At 43.0% G+C, this 22,186-nt stretch overlaps 1 protein-coding gene across 6 annotated transcripts in view; it reads left to right on the top strand.

Annotated features, from left to right (window-relative positions):
• Nucleotides 1-22,186, top strand: part of ZWILCH (zwilch kinetochore protein) — a 479,149-nt gene that overhangs the window by 310,982 nt on the left and 145,981 nt on the right. For 3 of the 6 annotated variants that reach the window (XM_085644608.1, XM_085644609.1, XM_085644610.1), the window contains one exon: nucleotides 14,005-14,089. The exons of the other annotated variants lie outside the window; for them this stretch is intronic. In XM_085644608.1, the coding sequence (XP_085500734.1) occupies nucleotides 14,005-14,089 (85 nt within the window). The remainder of the gene's footprint in view (nucleotides 1-14,004; nucleotides 14,090-22,186) is intronic. 6 annotated transcript variants of the gene reach the window in all.

Genomic DNA, 22,186 nt, shown 5'->3' with positions numbered 1-22,186 from the left:
TCCATAAACCTGTTTGGGAGGTTAATAATGTTTCATCACCTCTATTATCATGTTCTGATTGATGATGATAAACCAAGCAATCTTCTTGCCTGGACATGAGGTGTCAGAAGTGCTCTTATGGTAAGGGTTAATCTCGACAAGAAATTGAACTGTCCTTTTATGCTTGGGGTAGGGGGGGGGGGGGGAGTCATGATTGCATTTGATAAATATGACCTAAAGGTTTGTGATGCTTGTCAGACATCAATATATTAGGCGAAATGTAGATCAAGAACATATACCTCTAATGTGGAGGATTAGCAGTGTGCCTCGAACTGGCTGCAGGAGTTTAGCTGTGTGGGAAATAAGTGCGACTGCAAGGTTCTTAAAGCAAAGCACAACCTACAGGTACAATACAGTGGCACAGCGTGGAGAGGAGAGTGCTTTTTTGTAGTTAATGCTAGGCGTGTCTGCTAGACTCTGTCATTTGATAGCGCTACACAGGAGCACAGATTTGTGGGGCTTTTGTATGTGACTGATTTATTTTCTGCATTCAGCTTTAATGGTGATTATGGATGGGATCATAAAAGATCAACATTTCAACGTGCATATCTGAGTCAAATCTTTACCAAGCAATTCATGTACTGAATATAAGTGGTAAATCATCAGAAAGTATTCTGAAAAATAGAAAGGATGATTAGAAGAACTGAGGACGGGGGGTGGGGGTAGGCATCTGCATATTTGAAACACATGGTGAAAAGAGAGGGTTGGCTATACTAGTGTTTGAAGTTGCAGGTGTAGGGTATAGGATACTAGTGGGACCAAACTCAAGGCTAGAGTCTCTTAGCTAAATAAGACTGCATACAGGCCATAGGAAATCCGCTTTTTCTCTGTGGGCATACTGGATTATTTGCCTTTTAATGGAACCTAAATGTTGCTGGGTTTAGAACTCTCCTACTGATTAGCAAGGGAAAGTGTATAAAGTGCCTGTGCTTCCCCTTCAAACATGGTCAAATTGGCTTATTCCTAATTGGTATATTCAACTTGCTTATAAGTCTCTAGTATATGGTGCACGGTGTACCCAGGGGTTGGAAACTTAATGCCAGTAGTGGACTGCAGCACCTATTGTGCCATCCGAAACATTGGCAGTACAAACATAGTTTCAGGCTTACCATTGCAACCTGAATGATGCAGTGTTAAACCTGCTAAAATGAACCTTTTTGACAATAGAAAACCTCCCTTCTAACTATTAATTTCGCTCCTTTGTTATTCTTACAGCCTACATGATGGGGGCCATGGTATTTAAAGGTGGGACATACAGAAAATTAATATTACCATATCTCCACAGTGACCAGGCCCAAAAAGCTATTTTCACTATTGCATTACTTGCTATCCTATGTAAAAACCAAGAGTGTTATGTTATTTATATTTCTAAAGCGCGGCGGTTACCCGAAGGTGTCCTGGCGCGGGCTACTACCCTCTGAGCGCAGATTATTATGGAGACACTAAGTGTTAAAAACCCAGGTTTGTAACCCCTTCCTATATGCCATGAGGTCAGTGGCAGTTCTAAGATGGAGGGGAAGTTCATTCCAGGGCCTTGCGGCACAGGTGATAAAACTTCTCCCTCCCCACATGGCTTTTTTAATGGGGGTATTGTCACCATCTTAGCTCCTAGGGAGCGAAGAGTTCTTTTAGGAGTATACCATTGAAACCGCTGTTTCAGATATTCTGGTCTTATTCCGTGGAGGGCCTTGAAAGCGGTACATAAGGAATTAAAACGCGCCCATTTTCTAACTGGCAGCCAATTAAGTATTTTGATTTTCTTAGAAACCGAAACAAGTTTTGGTGTGCCGGTAAGCAGTCTTGCTGCCACGTTTTGCAGAAGTTGTAGTTATTTAGGTATCACTCTTGAATATTCAGATAGAGGCTGTTACAATAGTCCAACCTTAATAGAATGAGAGATGTAATAACTGTACCTTGATTGTCCTCTGACAGGAAAGGCATTATTTTCTTGATCATTCTAAGAGAATGAAAGGTGGATGAAGCAACGGTATTTATCTGATCACCAAAGTTTAGTTTGTTATCAACTATGACTCCTCGATTCTTAGCTTTTCTAGTGTGTTTAGGGAGGGTTCCTATTTATCTTGGCCACCAATTGGGAGTCCAAAAATTGGCATTGTTTCCAAAGATGATGATCTCAGTCTTGCCTGAGTTAAGCTTCGGGCAATTTTGTGTCATCCACATCTTAACTGATTTCATACAGTCGTAAAACTCCTACTCTTTTCTAGTTCTTGTCCTGGAAGCAGAGAGACAACATTTTGCGTGTCATCTGCATAGGAAGTAAGATAAAAGCCGAAAGATCTAATCAAGGCAGCCAGGGAAGATACGTAAGCATTAAAAAGAGTGGGGCTAAGGGATGACCCATGCAGCACGCCACATGGTAGGAAGAAAGGTTTTGAGCAAACTTTTTCCAAGGACACAATTTGTGTTCTTTCACTTAGGAAGGCTTTTAGCAGCTTCCATGCTTTGCCCTGACTCCTGCATGCGGACAAACGATCCATCAAAAGATCGTGATGGACCGTATTGAAGGCCTCAGAGAGATCCAACATAATCAGTGCTGCATTGCCTCCCTGACTCAGTGCAGACTCTGTGCTATGTCCTTCTCTGAATCTATATTGAGTAGGATCCACAGTATGTGCAGTTTAAAATACTAATGCTGCATCTCTAAAATGTTAGTAGTTGATAATGGAATTTTTCATTTATGTTTGTAATTCTGATAAAAACTAACATGATGCACTCCCATCACGCGATGAGCCTAGTAAGTGTACTCTTGAAATTCTTAGTAAGGTATTGGCTGCAAAAGGGTGCAGGTGTATTACTCGACAGGTACAGGGTGACCACTCCAGTTTTGTGCCTTGGTGCCAGATAGTCATTAATATCTCTTGCCTGGGACAATCATCTGTTAAGCTAAGAATCATCTCACTATGTACATATAAAATTATGCTACTTAGCACTGAAAGCTCACCTAATTCCATTGGATAGGAATTTGTGGTTCAAATGTCTGAGCTTTTGAACTGTAGTCCACTGTTCATTATGTGTTTGTCTCATGGGCACTAAGCCAGATGTAAGAAAAGATGGAGACCTTGATAGGAGGTCTATCAGAGATTCAAGCTCAGTAATGGGGCTTAACGGGAGTGGTTTATCATTATTATTGTGAACTTTAATGGTTATGTCGTGGTCTATGCTATTGGGTTACTGTTCATTCCAGTTTAACTATGCGCAGTCCTTAGATCTTTATGGGAGTAACAGGGAGTGTAAGGCGTCCTTGACAGTGAGGCAGCTGCTGGAGGGTTGGTCCTTTGTGGCTGTGCTGCTGTACATGGTGGATGCATTGAAGAGAGCTGAACAAACTGTACAGGGTGTGCGTTCCCTTAGCGGGTGAAATCAATGGACTAACTGTAATCATGTAGTACACGTGGCAGATAGGCATAGGAAGGGTGCATTTTCAGTTGGTACTATACTCGGGGACCGCTTGTGTCAAGGCACAAAACAGAGCCCGATGGAGACCCGTTTCGAGGCCCCCTTAAAAAAACTGCCGGTGCTCAGACCCGGTGAGACCCGGCCCACTTAAAGCCCTGACTTTATTCCTTCCTCTGGCAATTGAGATCGCTACTCCTGGCCTGAATTTCCGGCGAGAGAGGAGATGCTTCTTGATATTTCGATCCTCATTCTTTGTGGTATTCCTCTAGCGCCACCTAGAGGGAGAATGAGTTGGGATAAGTAACTGAATATGAATCTCTGTGAAATAGAGTTCACAGCTAGATATATGTTTGCAAATGCAAACAGTAAACATTCTCGGCAAGTAACTAACGGAAGATAGGTCTAGCTAAAGTCCATTTTCAGGCCGGGTTGAAAGTCATAAAGAAAGCAAGCCTCTACTAGGCCCCATCAAAGGACAAACTCTCACTTTAAGGGACGCAATCTAAGGAGGCAGCCGAGGCCCTCGTGCACGTGCTGTGGTCCGTGCATGGAGAGAAGAGACTTAATGGAGGCAAACCGTAGAAAATGGTAGTAGAGACAAGCAAGAGGTGGACCTCGAATCTAGGGAACTGGGTTCGAGTCTCGGCAATGAAGCTGAACATCCTGTGATTCTGGGCAAATCACTAAATCTTCCCGAGCCTAACAAAAAATGAATATGTCCTCATGTAACGTAACTGGTGCTATGTAAAGTGCTCTGATACTCGATTCGGGTCAAGTTCGCGCTAGATAAAACTCCGTAAAAAAAAGAGAATAAGCTGAAGAAAGCAAACGAGAGAGGGAAATGAATGTCTTACTTAGAAACTGTATTAAAACAGCATTCATTGTTGAGACACCGTATGCACCTGGATTTGTATGTGGAACAAATTAATTTCTCGAAGGCACAGCGAGACATGATTTTGGTTATACCTCTTATGCAGTGCTGAAACAGAAATTAAAGCATAGATTGTTTTAAGAAGCTATGGACTCTTGCGGTTATCGTTTACCTTTCACGCTTCTACAGTTTGTCATAGGACACAATAAATACACATGTGACATCGTACTTAAAATTTGTCATCATGTTATGTTTGTGCTCTGAAATTTCCTCTTGACTGCTTATATGGTCTTGATCCAGCGCGAGGCCAATAGCTGATCAGGGATCAATACTCAATAACATCACAATACAATGGCCCATACACATACACCCAAATCCCTGATGCGCCGGGGTCAATTTATATACGTTCAACTCTTCTCCTTTTAATATTCATATGTGAAATCCCAAAGTACTCCTCTAGCTTATACATCAACTTTCCTTCTACTTGGTCGATGAACCAATTAGTTGAATAGTTGATGGTAATGATAATACTATCTAACTATCAGTCAGCTAAATGATCAAAGACTCTTGGTGAGGTTAATAAAGTTTTATCTTAATATGGTCAATAAAAATACTCAATGGATATGGTCACAATGCAAACAATGAACTCACAAAGGGAAAGAATAACATCTGTAATTTCAAATAGAGACAAACTCGTCAATCAATGACATTGTGCATGAAGGAGTGGATAGATTAAGACACATCAGTTCCAACAAATTCACATGCGAAACAATATACATCTAACGGAGGGGATAGATGAAGAGACAATGGTTTCATTTAAATAATACTTTTCAATGCACCTATAATGGAGTGGATAGGTGAAGAGACAAAAGTTTCAGAGACAAAATACATTTGCAGGTAATTTTGCAAGAACGAGTCAGAATAATACAAACCAAAAGGTCAGTAGAAAACCACTCCCTGGCCAAGGTGATGGTGGGGGTTCCCTCAATAGAGCCAAAGAACAAAGATTACATGGACAGGAACGGGACAGGACAGGAACAGCTAGGCCTCTCTGCAAACTGACGGACAGCGACGCATCTCCCCTCTCTCTCTCTCTAGTCAGCCTAACTTAACCACACTCCTAAAGGTACCGCAGTTATACCCTAAAACCTACATGTCTGTCCCACATCAGTTGAAACATTTGACTAAACTCGACAGCTGATTGGTGGATGTAGGAGGTGGTGGGTCACACCACTGTGATCTTATTCAAAGGTTGGACTTATTCATTGTTCTACATCCATTTCCATGATTTCATTATTGTTCCGTTCACAAGTTTTTAGGTCTCGGCTGGCGTTGGAGCGCACATGCGCTCCTCGCCTCGAGACTTCTAGTCAACAAGTTTACTTTTACCAAAGGGCTTTAAGCCCTGCCCCTCTTTCCCATTGGCTGGCGTCACCGTTTATGCTAAACGGTGGCCAACCATTGGGAAAGAGCTATGTATGTTGCCTCCTTTTGGCTTTTTTGGACGGCCCACTTGGACGGGCTCTCCTGCTTTCCTTCTGGCGTAAAAGGCTTGTTATCTTTATGGGGCCATGTGTTTAAACACATGGCCCCATAAAGACAAGAAATCCCCCTGCTGCAGCGCGTTCCAGTCCGGATGGGCCATCTCAAAAGGAGACATGGCGCCAGTGTTTATTTTTACATCGCGCTTTCACTTTAAAGTGAAAGCGTGATGCAAAAATAAACAGCGGCTGACTTGCGAGCACTTGTTTATTCTGGAAGAAGTTACAAACAATAGTTTTAAATTCTGAGCTAGGGGATACATATTGGAGTGATTCAACGGAATGAATGAAGGTATGAGTGAATGAACACAATTTCTAAAGCCAAAACGACCTCGGTATCTCAGTGCTGGCCACAGCTGCCAAATTCTAGTAGACAGACACGTTTTGAGTTGTTTACAGAGCCGGAGATGACGGACCGTACAACCCTCCCATACATGTTGCCCTCGCCCGCCAGGCGCGCGAGGACACCAACGATGCTCTGTCCACTTGAAAGTGATGGATTGTGACACTGTCACGACAGTCAGCTGCCGAACGGAGTATGGACTCTCATGTTTATATCAGCCGTAGGTCTTGCAACATTTACTGTGAAACAGTGTTTCCCACAGTTCGAAGGGGTTCACTGCCTGAGAAGGCCCCTTCCTCCTCGTCCTTGCCTGCCCATCACAGCCTAGTGCATAATGCACGCATTGACCGTGAATAGCCTTTTTTTGTTTACCCTGGTTTTGGGAAGAACTCTTGCTTTTTGGAAATGTTTGGTGTATGAAGGGGCTGCCTGTCACTTGGATGCACGCGGTTTCATTTCAGTGACAGCTCGGCGTCACTTAACCTTCTAGGTACCCTTGCGCGAGCGGCATGTAGAGGGGCCTACCGCGCCTGCAGTCAGTCCCTTGTAGAAAATGTCAGGGAATTCTTCTGACACATTGGTAAAGTGTCTGCAGTGTCTGCCAAGCGACCCCTGGTCACTCGTGTGGATAGAGCCCGAGCCTGTTTTTATAAACTCATATTCCAGGTATGTCAAATTTCAACGTTTTTTTCTTAAAGGGGACCGGTCTTGAATTGTTCATTGTGTGCTTGTTCCACGTAATGTAATTTGAATCGACTGTAGGCGCTAGGGCTCGAGAGCCGGCGAAAGACGATAAAACGAAGGTGCTTTTCGAACGTAAGAGTTTGTTTTGTGAGCAACGCTTGTACCACTCTGTTCATGCATTCTAGGTGCCCTGTTGTCCCGAAGTTCAGAGGCGAAAAAGTCAGAAAGTGAAGTACCATCAGAACTGCTGCCGTCATGTGTCAAGGTTCTGGCCTTAAAATTCAGGGTGCCCAACTGACTCAGGACAATTACATAGCGCACCGAGGCTCCCATTTAGTCGATAGGCACAGCAGGGCATAAGTGGGATAAAAGCGGGGGGCGGGATCAAATGGGGCGTGGCCGATGTAATTAAGGGCGTGGCTTAAAAACAAGTATGATTAAAAAATCTGTGTTTAGTATAGTGTGCCTCCCGACTGGTAAATTTGCTGCTTCTGTATTTGCATCCAAATAAACAATACAACAAGTAAAATTACACTGATAAGCCAGGACTATTGACTTTGTCAAAGGCTGTTAGGTGCACAAGCAACACCTTCGTTGTATATAACATTGAAAATGCTTCAGTTCAGAAATGATGAGACTGTGAAAGAACTATAACGAGTCTCTTTCACGTTACGCCAAAGGCAGTGGTGGGTAGTGCTGCTACAGGGCTAAACAAAATGTTCACCGTGGGAGTGAGGTCAAAAATGGAGAGCCCGATATGGACCCGTTCCAGCACCTACTTTTTAGAACCGCCAGTGCTGAGCACCAGCAGGACCCGGCCCACTTAAAGCCCTGGATAGGCACTTGTGATCGAAGTGGTGCAGTAGTTAGAAAATGTAAGCCACAGAAATAAATTGTCTCGTGGAGATGCTTGGCCGCCGCATTGACTATAACTTTCTTTTCCCTAAAAAAAGTGATGTTACCAATGTCCTTTTAAAGATTTGTGGGGTTGTACGCAAGGCTTATTTGGGGCGCCCTGTCTCGGAACAATTTTGAATTTTTTTACACATTTTGTGCTAGCATATTGGCCAAAAAACTAAACTATGTCAAACTTTCGGAATCCCATAAAAACAGCAGACATACGTCTTGCCCTAAGTCTCAATAGTCCTTAAGATTACAGCAGAGAGTGAGAATGGCTGAGACAGGGGAATAGACAGATGTGACATAGAGGGAGGTATCGCCTTCTTAGGTAGCCCCTTTAAAGCTGGGGTCCCTGGGCTTGACCATATGTGTAGGCATTTGAAAGGCAAACTTGATACCATGAAGATGAGCTTTTCCTTCACATGGAGCCAATGCAGGGATGGCCTGACCACCGACACAGGATCTCTCCTCTTGAGTCCTACACTTTGTGCAGTCTGTAGTTTATGCAATAGATCCTTAGGGAGGCAAGCATAGAGCGCTTTAGTGCACTCTAAGCAAGCTTTACCCATGGCCCCTGCTATCAAGGCAAGGGACTGCTAGGTCTCTTGGCGCTTACATATGCCACATATGCTTACATATGTCTCCGCTGCTCTGAGAGCAGTGGGGCGATGCTCCTCCGCCTTAGTGGAGGAGCCGCCCCTGGTGCTCGCACTGAGCAGCGGTGACATATGTAAGCATATGTGGCATATGTAAGCGCCAAGGGACCTAGAAGTCCCTTGCCTTGATAGCAGGGGCCATGGGTAAAGCTTGCTTAGAGTGCACTTAAGCACTAAAGCTATGATAATAACTAAGCTATCATTTTATTTGTCATTGCTGCTGGGTTAGGGTGGGGCGGGGCAGGTGGTATAGGGAGGAAAAGGAGTGGCTCATGCACTTAAGTGCGCATGACTGTTTGGCCGGCCATCTTCGCCCGGCCAAATAGTCATGTGCACTTTGCATATTCCCCACCAGGCTGTAATGCACAGTCTGGTAGGGAATATGCCCAGGCTCCCTCTCCCCAGTTGAGCGCACGAACCACAGTGCTCACACAAATCACAGCGCTGCATTGCAGAGTTGTGATTGGCTTAGGGCAGCCTGTGTGCTTCCTGCTTCTTTCGGACTCTGAGTCAGGAAGAGAAGAGAAGTGGAGGCGACGAAGAGAGACGATGGAAAAAGTAAGTGGTTTAAAAAAAAAAAAAAAATTCGCCTCACCACTCTCGTTCCCTACCAGCCGCCACTGGCGAGCACGCTGCTTAAACAAAAGGCAGAGGCTGCTCCTGTGCCAAGTTTGGCTTGCTTTTGTGCAAGTTGAGGTTGCTCAAGTACCTGGCTTGGGCAGCGTATCGTTTGTGAGAACTGGGGCTGCTCAAGTGTCAGGCTTTGCTGCTCATGTGCCAAGCTGAACTGGTCAGTACCAGATACAGACCCCTTGTATGCTAAGGTGGGCTGCAGATGGGACCGCAGTCTCTACCTTCTTAAGTTGGTTGAGCTCCTCTCTCCGAGCAGATCGTGAAGTCCTTGGAAGTCTTCTTAGATAAGAATCCCTCCCACAATGTACACAGTGACTCTGGGGCCTGGCCTCGTTTCCACATGTTGAGTCTCTTGTGGAAATCCCTTCCATTTCTTCTGAAATATCACCTTGCGACCCTGGTGCCTGAGTGTCTTCTTTCCAGGCTGGATTTCTGTAACGACCTGTATCTAGATTTGCCAGCAAATGCCACCCCTAAGCTAAGAATTCCAAACTTTAAACAAAGTGCCTGTTCACAAGTTCCCTGGTAAATTATGAGCAGGTGTGGGCAGGGATTGCAATTCTAAATGGTGCGATGTTTGTTGATCCCACCTGGTAATGACAGGATGTGATAAAAAAAGTCCACACCCTCTGTTAAATTACGGTAGGCCAAACATCCCAAAATTTAATAGGTGAAGAATGCCTGGTAAGTACCGGGACTTGTGGATTTTCATATGGTGCACAACAAAATCCACATGCTATGCTCCATTTTTTAGGGCTAAACTCAGAATAGGTGGTATTTATCCTACGCTATAAATTCGGAATCCCTCAGTATCAGATTTTATTGGGGGCGATTATTACCAGGACATATGTGATCAGCCCTTAGAAGTAATCATGCACCTGCAATAATTTGAACAGGCCACCAGTCCTCGGTAGCTTCCACTGGCTGCCAGTGGAACAGAGATTTACCTTTCAAGGCCTTTATATTTTGTGTAACAATTCTTTTTTTCTTTCTAATAACAGAATAGTACAATGACGTTAATTTCATTGAGCACTGTATGGGCACTTAAGGTGAGAAGTGAGACTGTCTTATCTTAGTCACTATCAAGGGCATTGTACTGTACTCTAATACTTTACCAAACAATTTACTCTGCACAGTTTCTTGTCATCATGGCTTTCCCTATATTTAACAGTGAATTTGATGATACTTGAACAGACAGAAAAGTTCCGTCCAACTTCTCTCTTGTCTGCAGCTCTGTGACATTAACATCAATGAAAACATTGTGTTAAACATTGGACATAAAACAGGCGGCTTATATTATTCAAGTTGTTTTACCTTAGATAGTCGTACTTTGGATCCGTTCTTTTTCTGCTTTGCTTTTCTTCATCATGTCCATCCCCCTCCAGTTGTGATCTGTGTAACGCATCTTAAACTAATCGTATTTAAAGGGGAGGTGGTGGGTGGGTTATGTGTGTGTAATGTTAGAATGAGAACAGTTGCTTTCGTTATTACTAACTTGGTTTTGTCGGGTAGGCTCTGGGTGTGTTACTAATTTCAGATGAAATAGTCACATTTTGTATAACTTCCTACCCACTGTTGTGTTGAGGATTATCGGTGACTGCTAAGTATTGCCCCATGTCTCGTTAAATGTGTCTAGTGTTCGCTAATATCATTTGCTCCCAACCTACAGTTCATGTGATCTCCACATGCCATTCCCCAGTAGTGTGTTCTCCCTGGGTTCCCCAGTGTCGGAGGATGCATAGTTACGCTGTGGCCAGAGAAGTTGCAATCCATTTCATTTTTAGTTCACCAATCCCATCAGGTCACTGGTGTCCTGTTTTGAGCCTAAACGGGTAGAGACAGTCATTTGAGTGTAATGAAATTGTGACATTTCGGTCCAAAAGTGAACGCTAGTACTGTTCTAGTGTTGGGTAATACCAGAGTATGTGTATTAAGTCGCAATTATGTGACGCACATCGCTGGCAGTCAGAATGATGCACTATTGAAAAATACAAGGGTTTTAGTTTTGCTTCCCTGAGCTGTTTGTTGTGTGTCTCCAATAACGCAGCCCATTCGTTCGCTGTATATTCTTTATTAAGTACTGTTTGCCACTGTTGCCTAGTAATGTGTAGAAAGACTGCTCAAAGCGCTTATTGTTGAAGCCCTGTCCTCCCTCCACTGAATACCTCCTGCCCCCACATATAGTTGTGAACTAATGCAGGAGAAGTTGTGATTGGTATTTCTGGTACCTAAGTATCTTACGGAGATAATGCAATGGCTGAAGAGGTTGCCAGTGGTCTGAGACAGGGAGCAGAATTTATACCTTCAGTATTTAGAAGGACTTTAGTACTTGGTCTATTTTGCCCTTTACCTCTAATGGTTTCCAGTATATCAGTTTACTTTTGATGGTAATCCCTCAATTTATGCAGATGGGTGCTGAGGCATGTATGAGCAAATTTACTCTTATCCTTGTGTGCCATTCTCAGTTAGTAAGGAGGTCCTCACAATAGGATTGATACCAAAATACAAGTTCGCACTTTAATTATGCATGAGTACCAAACCATGTGCTCCACTCAGGAGGGTACGTTCCATTCATGTCCATATAAGGGATAGCGTATAAGGCCAGGTAAAATATATCACTTCCTATAGGGAATGGGCCCAGTATTATGCACACATATGTGGTAGCCTCAGGTCTCCTGATGTTGTGTGTACATGTAGCTTAAAATCTTACAGTCTAGAGCATTTATTCTGCCATATGAATGTGTTGATATCATTGTCTAGACGAGTAAGTTTCAAGTGATGTGTTGTAAAAGGTAGCATACCAGTTATGTAATTTAATTTCTGGGCTATTTCCATTTTAGCAACTTGAATTCTACCCCGAATGGAAAGGTTCAGGCATATCATTGAAAGTTGTTTGCATTAAGTGGTTTTGTTTGTCGTCTATCATTCCTTCAAGCCCTCTATTGATCTTAATACCTACTTATGTGAGGCCTTTATGGGTCCAACCCATATTGTGTGGTTCTAAACTAGTTCAAATCGTCATCTTTGTCATGGGCTTAATCTCACACTGTCACCAGTTTATTTAATATGTTTCAGAGAAGTCTTCAGCTATTGCCATAAATGTATTTAATGATGATTGGGGCTTTGTGATTCTCATCAGGATGTTGTCAGCAAAGAGGAAAGATTTTATTTACCACATACTACTGTTTCAATCCCCTATATGCCGTTTGATTCTCATATTGCAGCTGACAGCGGGTCCAACGTGAGTAGGAAAAGCAGGGGAGAGAGAGTGAACATTCTTTTTTGGTCCTGTGTTTATTGGAAAGGGTTCTGACAAACATCCCCCACATGAAACTTGTCTGGATGTGCTTATGTACAGCCATTGGCTCTTGAAAGGAAATCGCATCCCAGCCCTAACTTGCCCATGGTCTAAAAGAGACAGTCCACGTTCACTTTGTCGAACACTACTTTAGCTTACAATGAAGCAGCTAGCTTTTCCTGAAGTCTATCCCTCCTATTCCATAGCAAGTGTGCTAGTGTTTGCAGATGGTGCCTGGAAGAAACGGCATGGTAGAAAACCCACTTGTTATTCATGCAGCAAATATTTTTTCCAAGATTTTTATTTGGGCAACATCTTCTTTGGTGATCTCATCTTCTAGGAACTCTCCTTCCTTCAAATTATAGAGCAGGTAGCTTGAAACAATTGAAGAAAGCTCCCTCAGTCTGTCTCGTGTCTCACTGAACTGGGCTGTGTAGCTTCTTACAGTATGTTGTAAAGATCAATGTTTTCTACTGGATGCAGGTGTAGTAGACTGTCCTTGTTTTTAATGACTGCTATCAGAGACCCACTTTGTCGCAATTGGGCTGCTAACAGGCGGGTAACTTTTTTCCACCTTTCATAGTGTTTGCAGTAAGAGGGATATTAAGGTTATATTCATTTTCTAGTTTGCGTTATATATGTTGAGTAGAGCGTTGTGTTATTTCTTATGTTCAATTCAAGTTGGGACTTGTCGTTTTGAGCTTTCTTTCTGCCAACGAAGAGTCTGTCTTCATCAGCTCCCTCCAATTTAGCCTTTCCGGCTGCCTAAAACAGGTGTGCCAATGGCACAGAGTTCCTGTTTTCTGCTAAATATGTCGCAATGTATGTACTTGATGTCTTTTTTACTGGTCCAGTGTTGTTAAGATTAGTGAGTGGTCTGTCACCCTGCTCTCCAAAATTTCACATTTGCACAAATTTGAAAATAAGGATGTACAGGTCAGAAAATAATCTGTGCATAATGAAATTTCATGTGTGTTAGAAATTAATGTATATTCACGATTGTACTGGTGTAGGCATCTGCATCTATCAGCCAACCCAAGGTCAGCCAGCATGAAGGTACTGCCCTGTCATTATTTTTATCTGGATATCCTGTTTCGGCTAATATCGGGTGTAGTGGAAAGTTGTAGTCTCCTCTGTGTATTGCTCGTGAGTGTCCAACCTGTGAGTAATCTTGAGACTTTGGGAGGAGTTGGGCAGACAAATCTCTGTCAGTATTGGAGGCATACAAGGATCCAATAATCAGAGACATGTCTAATGTTTTCAGATTAATAAACACGTACCCGCCCTTTGGATCGTTGCATTTGTTGATAATTTTATGTGGGAGCACCTTCCTGAATGATATTGCTTCGCAGTGCTTTCTCAAGTTTTGTCTATAGTCCCTTTCCTGACATTGGCAGTATGACTCCCGCTGATTACCATGCCTACCCATTCACGCTTTAGTTTGGCTGATTCTGATTTATTCAAGTGTGTATCTTGAAGCAGAGCAATAACTTCATTCTTGGATCACAATTAATTCAAGATATGTTTACGCTTGATAAAATGCATCAAGCCATTGACATTTAAAGCGGTCTGTATCAACAGTTTGATTGTGCTAGTGTTTCCTGTTATGTCTCTGTTGGTAGGTTGCCGCATTGTAGGTTGCTTGGTGATCGTATCCCTGAGAGCGCAGCACCTTGCCTTTGGATGTCCGGCAGTTGTTCCATTCAGGTACTGACTCTTTGCTTGATCTTCTCCCCTTTCTTTTCAGGGAACTACATGCATCTTGAAGCCTATCTGTACAACTATCTTTTTTTATTGGCAGGCTATTAACTTATGCCTTTATACGGGCTGAGCAAGACCAATCATTGCACTAAGGTTAAGCTACTGAAACGGTGGGTGAGGGTGCCGCGACCACCATGGTAGGGTACAAAATAGGTCAATATAGAGGGGCCATCGCGTATCCACGTGGAATGCAATAACAGAACTTTCCTAAACCAATTTAATGATTCAGAGAACCTTTTCCAAATTGTTTGATTGTCTTGGAACATTGTAAATGGGGAATTAGCATTTGCAAACCCTCTGATTTCCCAAATCAGATAGTTTGCAAATGCTAAAACCCTTTGTACATGAGGCCCTTGGTATATAAGCAAAGTAGGGACACAAGCCCTCTGCCAAAACCCAAGATAACTGCCTTAGCATCTCATCTGTACAATCTCCTACCACTCCGAAGTTATTATTCGATGGAGCGTGGACCGGCTACAGGAACACAGTTAGGCCAGCTGAACAAGAGTACCCTAAATCCTGGTCCCGAAGCGTTGTGATGTTCTGCGTCGAGGATTCCTCATGCACTCGAGGCGATGCGTCTGTTCCGAGGGGCTGCAAAGTTGCAATGCAAGGTCCTGCATTGTCAGAGGATTGCTTGTGATGTGAAGTCCAGCGTCGAGGCGATGCATTAGTTCTGATGATCTGCGATGCAAGAACCTGCATCTTCGCCTAGGCTGCCATCAACGCGAGATTTGTACTGTGAGGGCATGTGTCAGGGAAACTTCACACAGCGGTGGTTCTGATGCGGGCTATTAGGGCAATGCGTTCTTGTGTTAAGAGAATCCTGGCAGCAGAGCTGATGTTGGTACTACTCGGGTTTGCGCAGTGCAGCAGAGGAGATGCATCTGTTCTCCTGAATCCTCAAATAGGCTGGCAGAGCACCTTCAAGCATGCTTAAGTGTACAGAACTGGGGTGGCACCACTTGGCAGGGTACGGCTCACAGATGGCAGAGTCCAGGTGCTGGGTTCAAGGTTGTTGGTGCCTTCTGTCCTTGAGGCTGTAGTCCGGAAGCCAGCCAACTAGCCCTTGGAGTCACTCTGAGGTCCCGGTTTCAATAGATGCTGGTTCAGTCCTTCACACCTGGGCAAGAGAGCAGCAGGCAACACAGCAGGGCAGCAGTCCTTCAGAGAAGCAGTCCATCTGAATGGCAGTCCTTTCAGCAGCGCAGCAGTCTTTCCTGGTAGAGTTCCACAAGTCCAGAAGGGTACTGAAGAGTTGGTGTCTGGGGTCCCATATTTATACCTGGGCCTTTCTTTGAAGTGGGACAAGCTTCTAGAGGTTTCCCTTTGAAGTCCCCAGGCATTGTGCCTTTCCTGTCATGGTTCCAGATTCACAACATGGGATATTCATCCATTTGTGTGGAGGCAGGACACCAACTATTCAAGTTCAAGTAGGTATGTGCCCCTTTCCACCCTTCCATTCTGACAGTAATGGCCAATCCAGGCACTCCTAAGCTCCCTACTGTGTGTGGCTGTCTAGGAGGAATACACAAAGCCCAACAGTCAACTACAACCAGTCATGTGACCCAGAGACAGGCCGCAGGCTCTAACTGGCTAAGCCCAGAAAATGCCAACCGCCTGAAAGTGTCCTTTTCAAAATTGTAATTTCAAATTAGACATAACCATGAGAGAGGATGTCTCATTACAATTCCAGAGACATCAGACATAAACTGGTTACCTACTCCCATTTGGAAATGACCACTTATTAAATGTAATAAGGTAATTTCACTGTTAGCCTGTGGGCGAGATAGGCCTTGCAGTAGTGAAAAACTAATTTACGAGTTACCATGTGCAAAACTAAAAAGTACATGTCCCTTTTTTTAAATACACTGCCCTCTATGCTGTCCAGGGTCTACCCTAGGGGTGACTTATAAGTATTAAAAGGCAAATTTGGGCCTGTCAAAATGTTTATTTTGCCAGGTCGATATGGCAGTTTAAAAACAACACACATATGCAGCAATAACAGACCTGAGACATGTTTAAAGTGCTATTTAAGTGGGTGGCAAAATCCGTGCTGCAGGCCCACTAGTAGCATTAAATTTACAGGTCCTGGGCACAGGTAGTGCCACTTTACAAGGGACTTACAAGTACATTAAATATGCCAATGTCACTCATGTTCCAAGGCTTGGATTCCTAGGGTGCCAGGCAGGTACCACTGGTTAATTGTATGGGACAGATTTTAGGCCATGCTGAGGATGTGAACTGTTATCCAGATCTTCATTTGCCCTTTTCTCCCCCGATAACCTCTCCTTTTTTCACTACTCTTCATTTTCCGCTCTCCATCCTCCTGTCTCCCTTCCCTCTTCTCTCCCCTTGCTCCTTCCTTCCTCTTCTTGCCCATTCCACTATCCTCACTGCTCCCACTAAGCTCACTGCTCCCACTAACCAACTCTTTGGAGCATCTATCGCGGTAGCGTAGGAGGGACTTGTCTCCTTGCTCCATAGCTAAGTACCCTACACTTGGCTATGTTATTCTGCTTTTCAGAGACAGATATTATTTTCAAGGTTAATATACAATATCTCGAAAAACTTGCACATAGTTGTTATCTTGAAAAGTGTTCATCAGTTAACAAAGTGCAAATGGGCTAATGTTAGTTTGATGGGAAATAAGTTAAGAGATTCTGCTAGTAGATACTTAATCAACCCTGAAAGAACAAGCATTGAAAATGCAGTAGATCTCGCCTTTGATTAAGTTAAAGCCATTTGCTTTGCTAATGGTATTGTATAGCAAAGCAAATGCCTTTAACTTAATGAAAGGCGAGATCTATTGCATTTTTAATGCTTGTTATTCATGTTACAATTGCACATAATTTCAAGCAATGTCCGCTGAAGGAGTCTTTTTGTCCCACGGTCTGTCACATCTCTTGGCAAGCGTTCATCACATTGGCCTTCGCCCTTGCACTTCTTCTGCTGTGCTCAGTGCTTCAGCGTGTCTTTGACAGTTCAGATTCACTCATTTTATCCTGCCCCTCCTTTATGCGGCTATGTTAAGGGAAAATGGCGTCTCATCCAGCTCTATAGCAAATGGAAAATGAACATTCATTAATTATGTGTTAATGTAGTTTTCACTGTTTACCACCCACCTTTGCACTATTGCCTGTTAGCATTTTGCATAGCATAGCTTTAAGCGAAAACAGCATTATTTATTATTTTAAAGCAAAATGCACCATGCAAACTTCGAAATGCACTAGACATGCATTATTTCTAATTTCTTTCTAAACACAATGTAAATAACGTTTTAGTTCTTTCATATATTATTTCACGTTATTGCACACATGCGCAAAGCAAATTCCCTTGTGTTTATATAAGGTGCACGTTAGTTTTCTATTACTACTTACTGTTAGTATGCATTATGGGGGTATTCATTCGAGCAGGTTTCTTTTTGCGAAATCCTGCTCCATCAGTCTCACGGCTAGACTGCCGACCTTGGTGCTGGGAAACCAAGGTTCGAGCCCCGGGGTTGACTCCACATCCTGTGATTCTGGGCAAATCTCTTAAACTCCCTGTGCCTACCAAAAAAATGAATGTGTCCTTGTGTAACGTAACTGGTGCTCATGTAAAATGCTCCAATACCTTTGGGTCGAGTTCGCGCTATATAAATCTGCAAAAAAGCAACAAATATAATTATTTCTCATAAACGTCCAAAGAGCATTTAGATGCCGTTTTTACCTATTGTAAGTCACATATGTTTGCTTATACTTATGAGGATAATCGATCTTAGAAATGACTTCAAGAAAGAAAACGTTTTGAAACACATAGTAAGTGAATGGTTAGTGTGCGTTTTTAGGTCAAAGCCTACCTGACAAGCGCAGCTACATTTTTGCTAACGACTTCTTGAGGGCTTTCTGAAAGCTTCCATGGGAATCTATTCTGCTCATTGCTTACCATTGGCTTTGTAACTCCCATTTGCTTGCTTTGTTTTAGGCAGTCCAGTTCGCCTGGTGGAGCAATGCTTGTATAAAGGCCTTTAAATTCATGTTCGTATCTTGTCACATTTGATGTGCATTCAAAGACAGAAGTCAAATGTTAGGCTCTATCTTCTGAGGGAGGTTGGTGTTTATTTTTCTTTCTCTGACTTCAAAGTAAGATAATTTTTCATGACAGTTTTGCTGTGAAACAAAATGCTTTTTTGTAGCACACAACAAAAATGAACTGTGCTGATATTTCTGAATATATCAGAATTGGGACAGTACAAATTAAGTAGAGTTTCTTGTAATTCTGAAGTGTGGAGGAAATAAATAATTGAATACCATCAAAACACATCGATACACTAGGTGATAATATTTTCACACATTATCGTTTTTGCGCAGTAAAACTGTGTCTGTGCAAATGTAATGATCATCTCAATGACATGCAACATGCCACTCCCCTCCACGCCCCTTCTACCCCACTCCACATGACCCTACCTCAATGTACCCCAATTCTCTCTACCCCACCCCACTTCACTACAATATAACCCTCTCCACCCCAGTCTACCCCACCCCAATCTATCCCACTCCAGTCTACCCCCATCTACCCCACTCCACCACAATCCACCCCCTCCAATCTATACCACTCCACTCTAACCTTCCCCACTCCACCCAGTCTGCCACACTCCACTTTATCCCAGTCCCGACCAGTCCCCTCTACCCCACTCCACCCCACTCCACACTACCCCACTTCAATCTATTCCACTCTAATCTACTTATAGCCTATCTACTCAAGTCTACCTCACTCCACTGCAGTCTACTCCGCCCCAATCTACTCAACTCCACCCCAATCTACCCTACATCACCACAGTCTACCCCACTTCACTTAAATCTACCCTAATCTATTGAAATCCACTCCTCTGATTCTGTCTTCCCCAATCTACTTCAATCTATCCCACTCCACTCTACCCTACTCCATTCAATTTAACCCACTCCAATCTTTAACTCTCCCCCACTCCACCTCAATGTACCCTACTCCATTCTGCTCTAGGCTACCCCACTTCACTCAATCTACCCCACTACACTCCTCTCCATTCCATTCTAGTCTACTCCACATCAATCTACCCCACTCAACCCCACCCCAATCCCTCACGCCACTCCATCCCAATCTACCCTAACCCACTCTTCCCCAGTCTACCTCACTGCACTCAATCTACTCCACTCCAATCCATCCCAGTCCACTCATCCCACCCACCCACTCCACCCCAGTCTAACCCAAACCACCCCATTCCAATCTACCCCTCCCTACTCTAATGTACCCCACTCCAGTGTACCCAATCTACTCCACTCCACTCTCCTCTACCCCACCCTATCCCACTCCATTCAAGCCCCCCTATCTATCTCACTCCACTTTACCCCACTCAAGTCTACCGCAATATACACCAGCCCACCCCATTCCAGTATACCACAGTCTAATCCACCCAGTTTATCCCACTCCACCCTAATCTACCTCACTCCTCTCTACTTCGCCATAATGTAACCAGCTCCACTCCACTCTACCGGACTCCACTCTTAACCACACCTTTCTACCCCACCCCACCTCACTCCACTCCAATCAATCCCACTCCAATAGACCCCACTCCATCCCATTCCAATCTACCACACGCAACTGTCAACCTTTGTCAATGCTTGTTTTGTTTTGACAGGTTCAATGGAGAACGTTATTGCTGGGGAAGCTGGCAGACCATAGCCAATCTAAAAAAACAAAAACAACATTGTCTAAAAGCAAACTTTTTTTTCTATACAGTGCCATAGTAGTCCTTGCCATTTAATGGAACTACTTTCTGCATGGATGTGCTCCTTATGAAAGAGCAGAATGAAGTCACTCTTAATAAATAAGCTATCGGCTCAAGTAGACTGACTAACTGCTGTATGCTGTAACGGATGGAAGAAATTGTGAACGAGACAACAAGCACTAAAGAACTGTCTGAAAACCCCATAAAGTATAATTTTAGTAAGCCTAAAAAATCTTGTCCAACACCAGACCTAAATAATACAGCAATACCAAATGTCACGTTGTGTCCATGGCCATCTGATTATCGACAGTACAGACCAGAATTTGACTTAACCTTCTTTAGTAACAACATTTACAACAAAACCAGAAACAAAGCGCTGAAACAACTTAATGTACATGCCACGCAGTGCGGAACAAGATAGTCCAAACGGGTTTATGAAAGCATTCGCCCTGATGATTCTGCCAAGCTAAGATTGATAGAGAAATTTGCAGTTTGTCAACTTGTATACATATGGTAAACGACATGCCAACATAATGTTTTATTTTGTGCAAAGTTACACAAAATACATTAAAATTGTAAAGTGCACCATAGGCAAGGCATGCAAAGATCACTAATTATGAGAGCCCAGGGCCACAGCTGGCTGAGTAGAATTTGATACTCATTGGTGCTTTTATGAGATGTTGTCTTAATCAAGTAAGACTATTAGTTCATTAAAACATCTACAGCACAAATAGATGGTGCTGGGACTGGATCAACACAGAGAAGGTCCTGAATAAAATACTGACCTTAGTCTACACACTTGGGCCCCGATTATGAGATAAGGTGTTATTTATCACACCTAATAAATAATGATACACAGATTGCATTATTTATTGGCTGCGCTAAATAACACCTATCACAAGTTCATGGGGAATAATATACACATTTTGGTGTTTAAAAATACACAGAAATCCGCATTATACAGTAAATACTGTATGTTTTCCCCTGTCGAATTTTGTCAGGTTTTACTTAACGAAATTTAATGAAGGTTAGTTGTTTAAAACACAATTCGGAATATAACGAGGAGCTCGTAATCAGGCCCATAGGGTCTTATTTTCTGTTTCTGAAATCTCCCTCTAAAAATGAGAAATGTTTTTGTCCCCCTTCTGCACGCAAATGTGTATAACTGTTACATGGATGGAGGCGAGTACTTAAACATGACCTTCTCTGGGTAGAGGAACTGTAGTGAAGAGGATCTGCATGAAGCAGGTGCCACATAGCCAATCATCAAAAGATTGCCCTTTATAGCTGTCCCTGACTCCATCAACAAACTAATTTTGCAGTAATGCATATTGATTGCAAAGTACAAGGATAAGTCATAAAGTGGTGGTCCTAACGGGACATTATCCGTACAACCTAAAACTCTCCAGACACCGAGTTAGTAGCTTGCGCTATTCCTTGGTATGTGAGTTTCTACTTGGTGTATGTCAAGATTGGTAAAGGTTTTGATTCCGAATACTAAGCTGATCAATTCCTCCTCAATGTCTGTGGATGTTATCCCTAGTGAGAACTTGTCTTAAAGTGTTGCTCACATACTCCGAACACATGCTAGGAATAGGAAGAAGTCTGGTTGGTTGAAAGATTTTGCAGAACACTGACCTTGATCTTTCTGCTCTATTTTTATTGTTATTTTCATGTCTGTATCAAAAGTTTGGGGAAATCATCCAAGTGTAATTGTTTCCATGTTTCTGTAATTACACTTGGTACGTTGGAGTTTTTGTTGCTTCTGATTGCGTTGTCATATTTTTGTCTTGTGTTCCTTATCCTTCTGTCATGGGTTTGGAGTTTTTCTTCAGGGTGAGATGTGTTGTGGCTTATCTTTGTAAAGTACCTTGGAGTAACCTGGTGTAATTGGAATCCGGTGAGGTCATCGGGAATGGTGAAGTTGCTTACCACTTTACATCATTCTCACCTCACTTTCACTTTAATGGTTAGAGGCTGGTGTGGTGCAGTCTTCCTCTGCTCCTGCTAACGTTTTGTTTTGTCTTCCCCAAGTGTACTCATGATTGCCTACTCCTACTATTTGTAATTAACTTGTTGTCTCTGCACAGTATTCTCATAATCGCCTGTTCTGATTCTTGCAATTACCTTGTTATTGCTGTACATAACTTGCTATCGCTGTAAAGCGCTCTGATACCCTAACGGGTCGCGTTTGAGCTGTATAAAACATAAAATAAAAAAATAATATAAACCACATACTTAAATAAGTAATTAATACATTATTACTCAACTTCCCACATTACCCCCTACAAACCTAA

Source organism: Triturus cristatus, chromosome 3_1 (genome assembly GCF_964204655.1).
Source record: "Triturus cristatus chromosome 3_1, aTriCri1.1, whole genome shotgun sequence".
NCBI lineage: Eukaryota > Metazoa > Chordata > Amphibia > Caudata > Salamandridae > Triturus > Triturus cristatus.
This window is presented reverse-complemented; position numbering and strand designations above follow the sequence as displayed.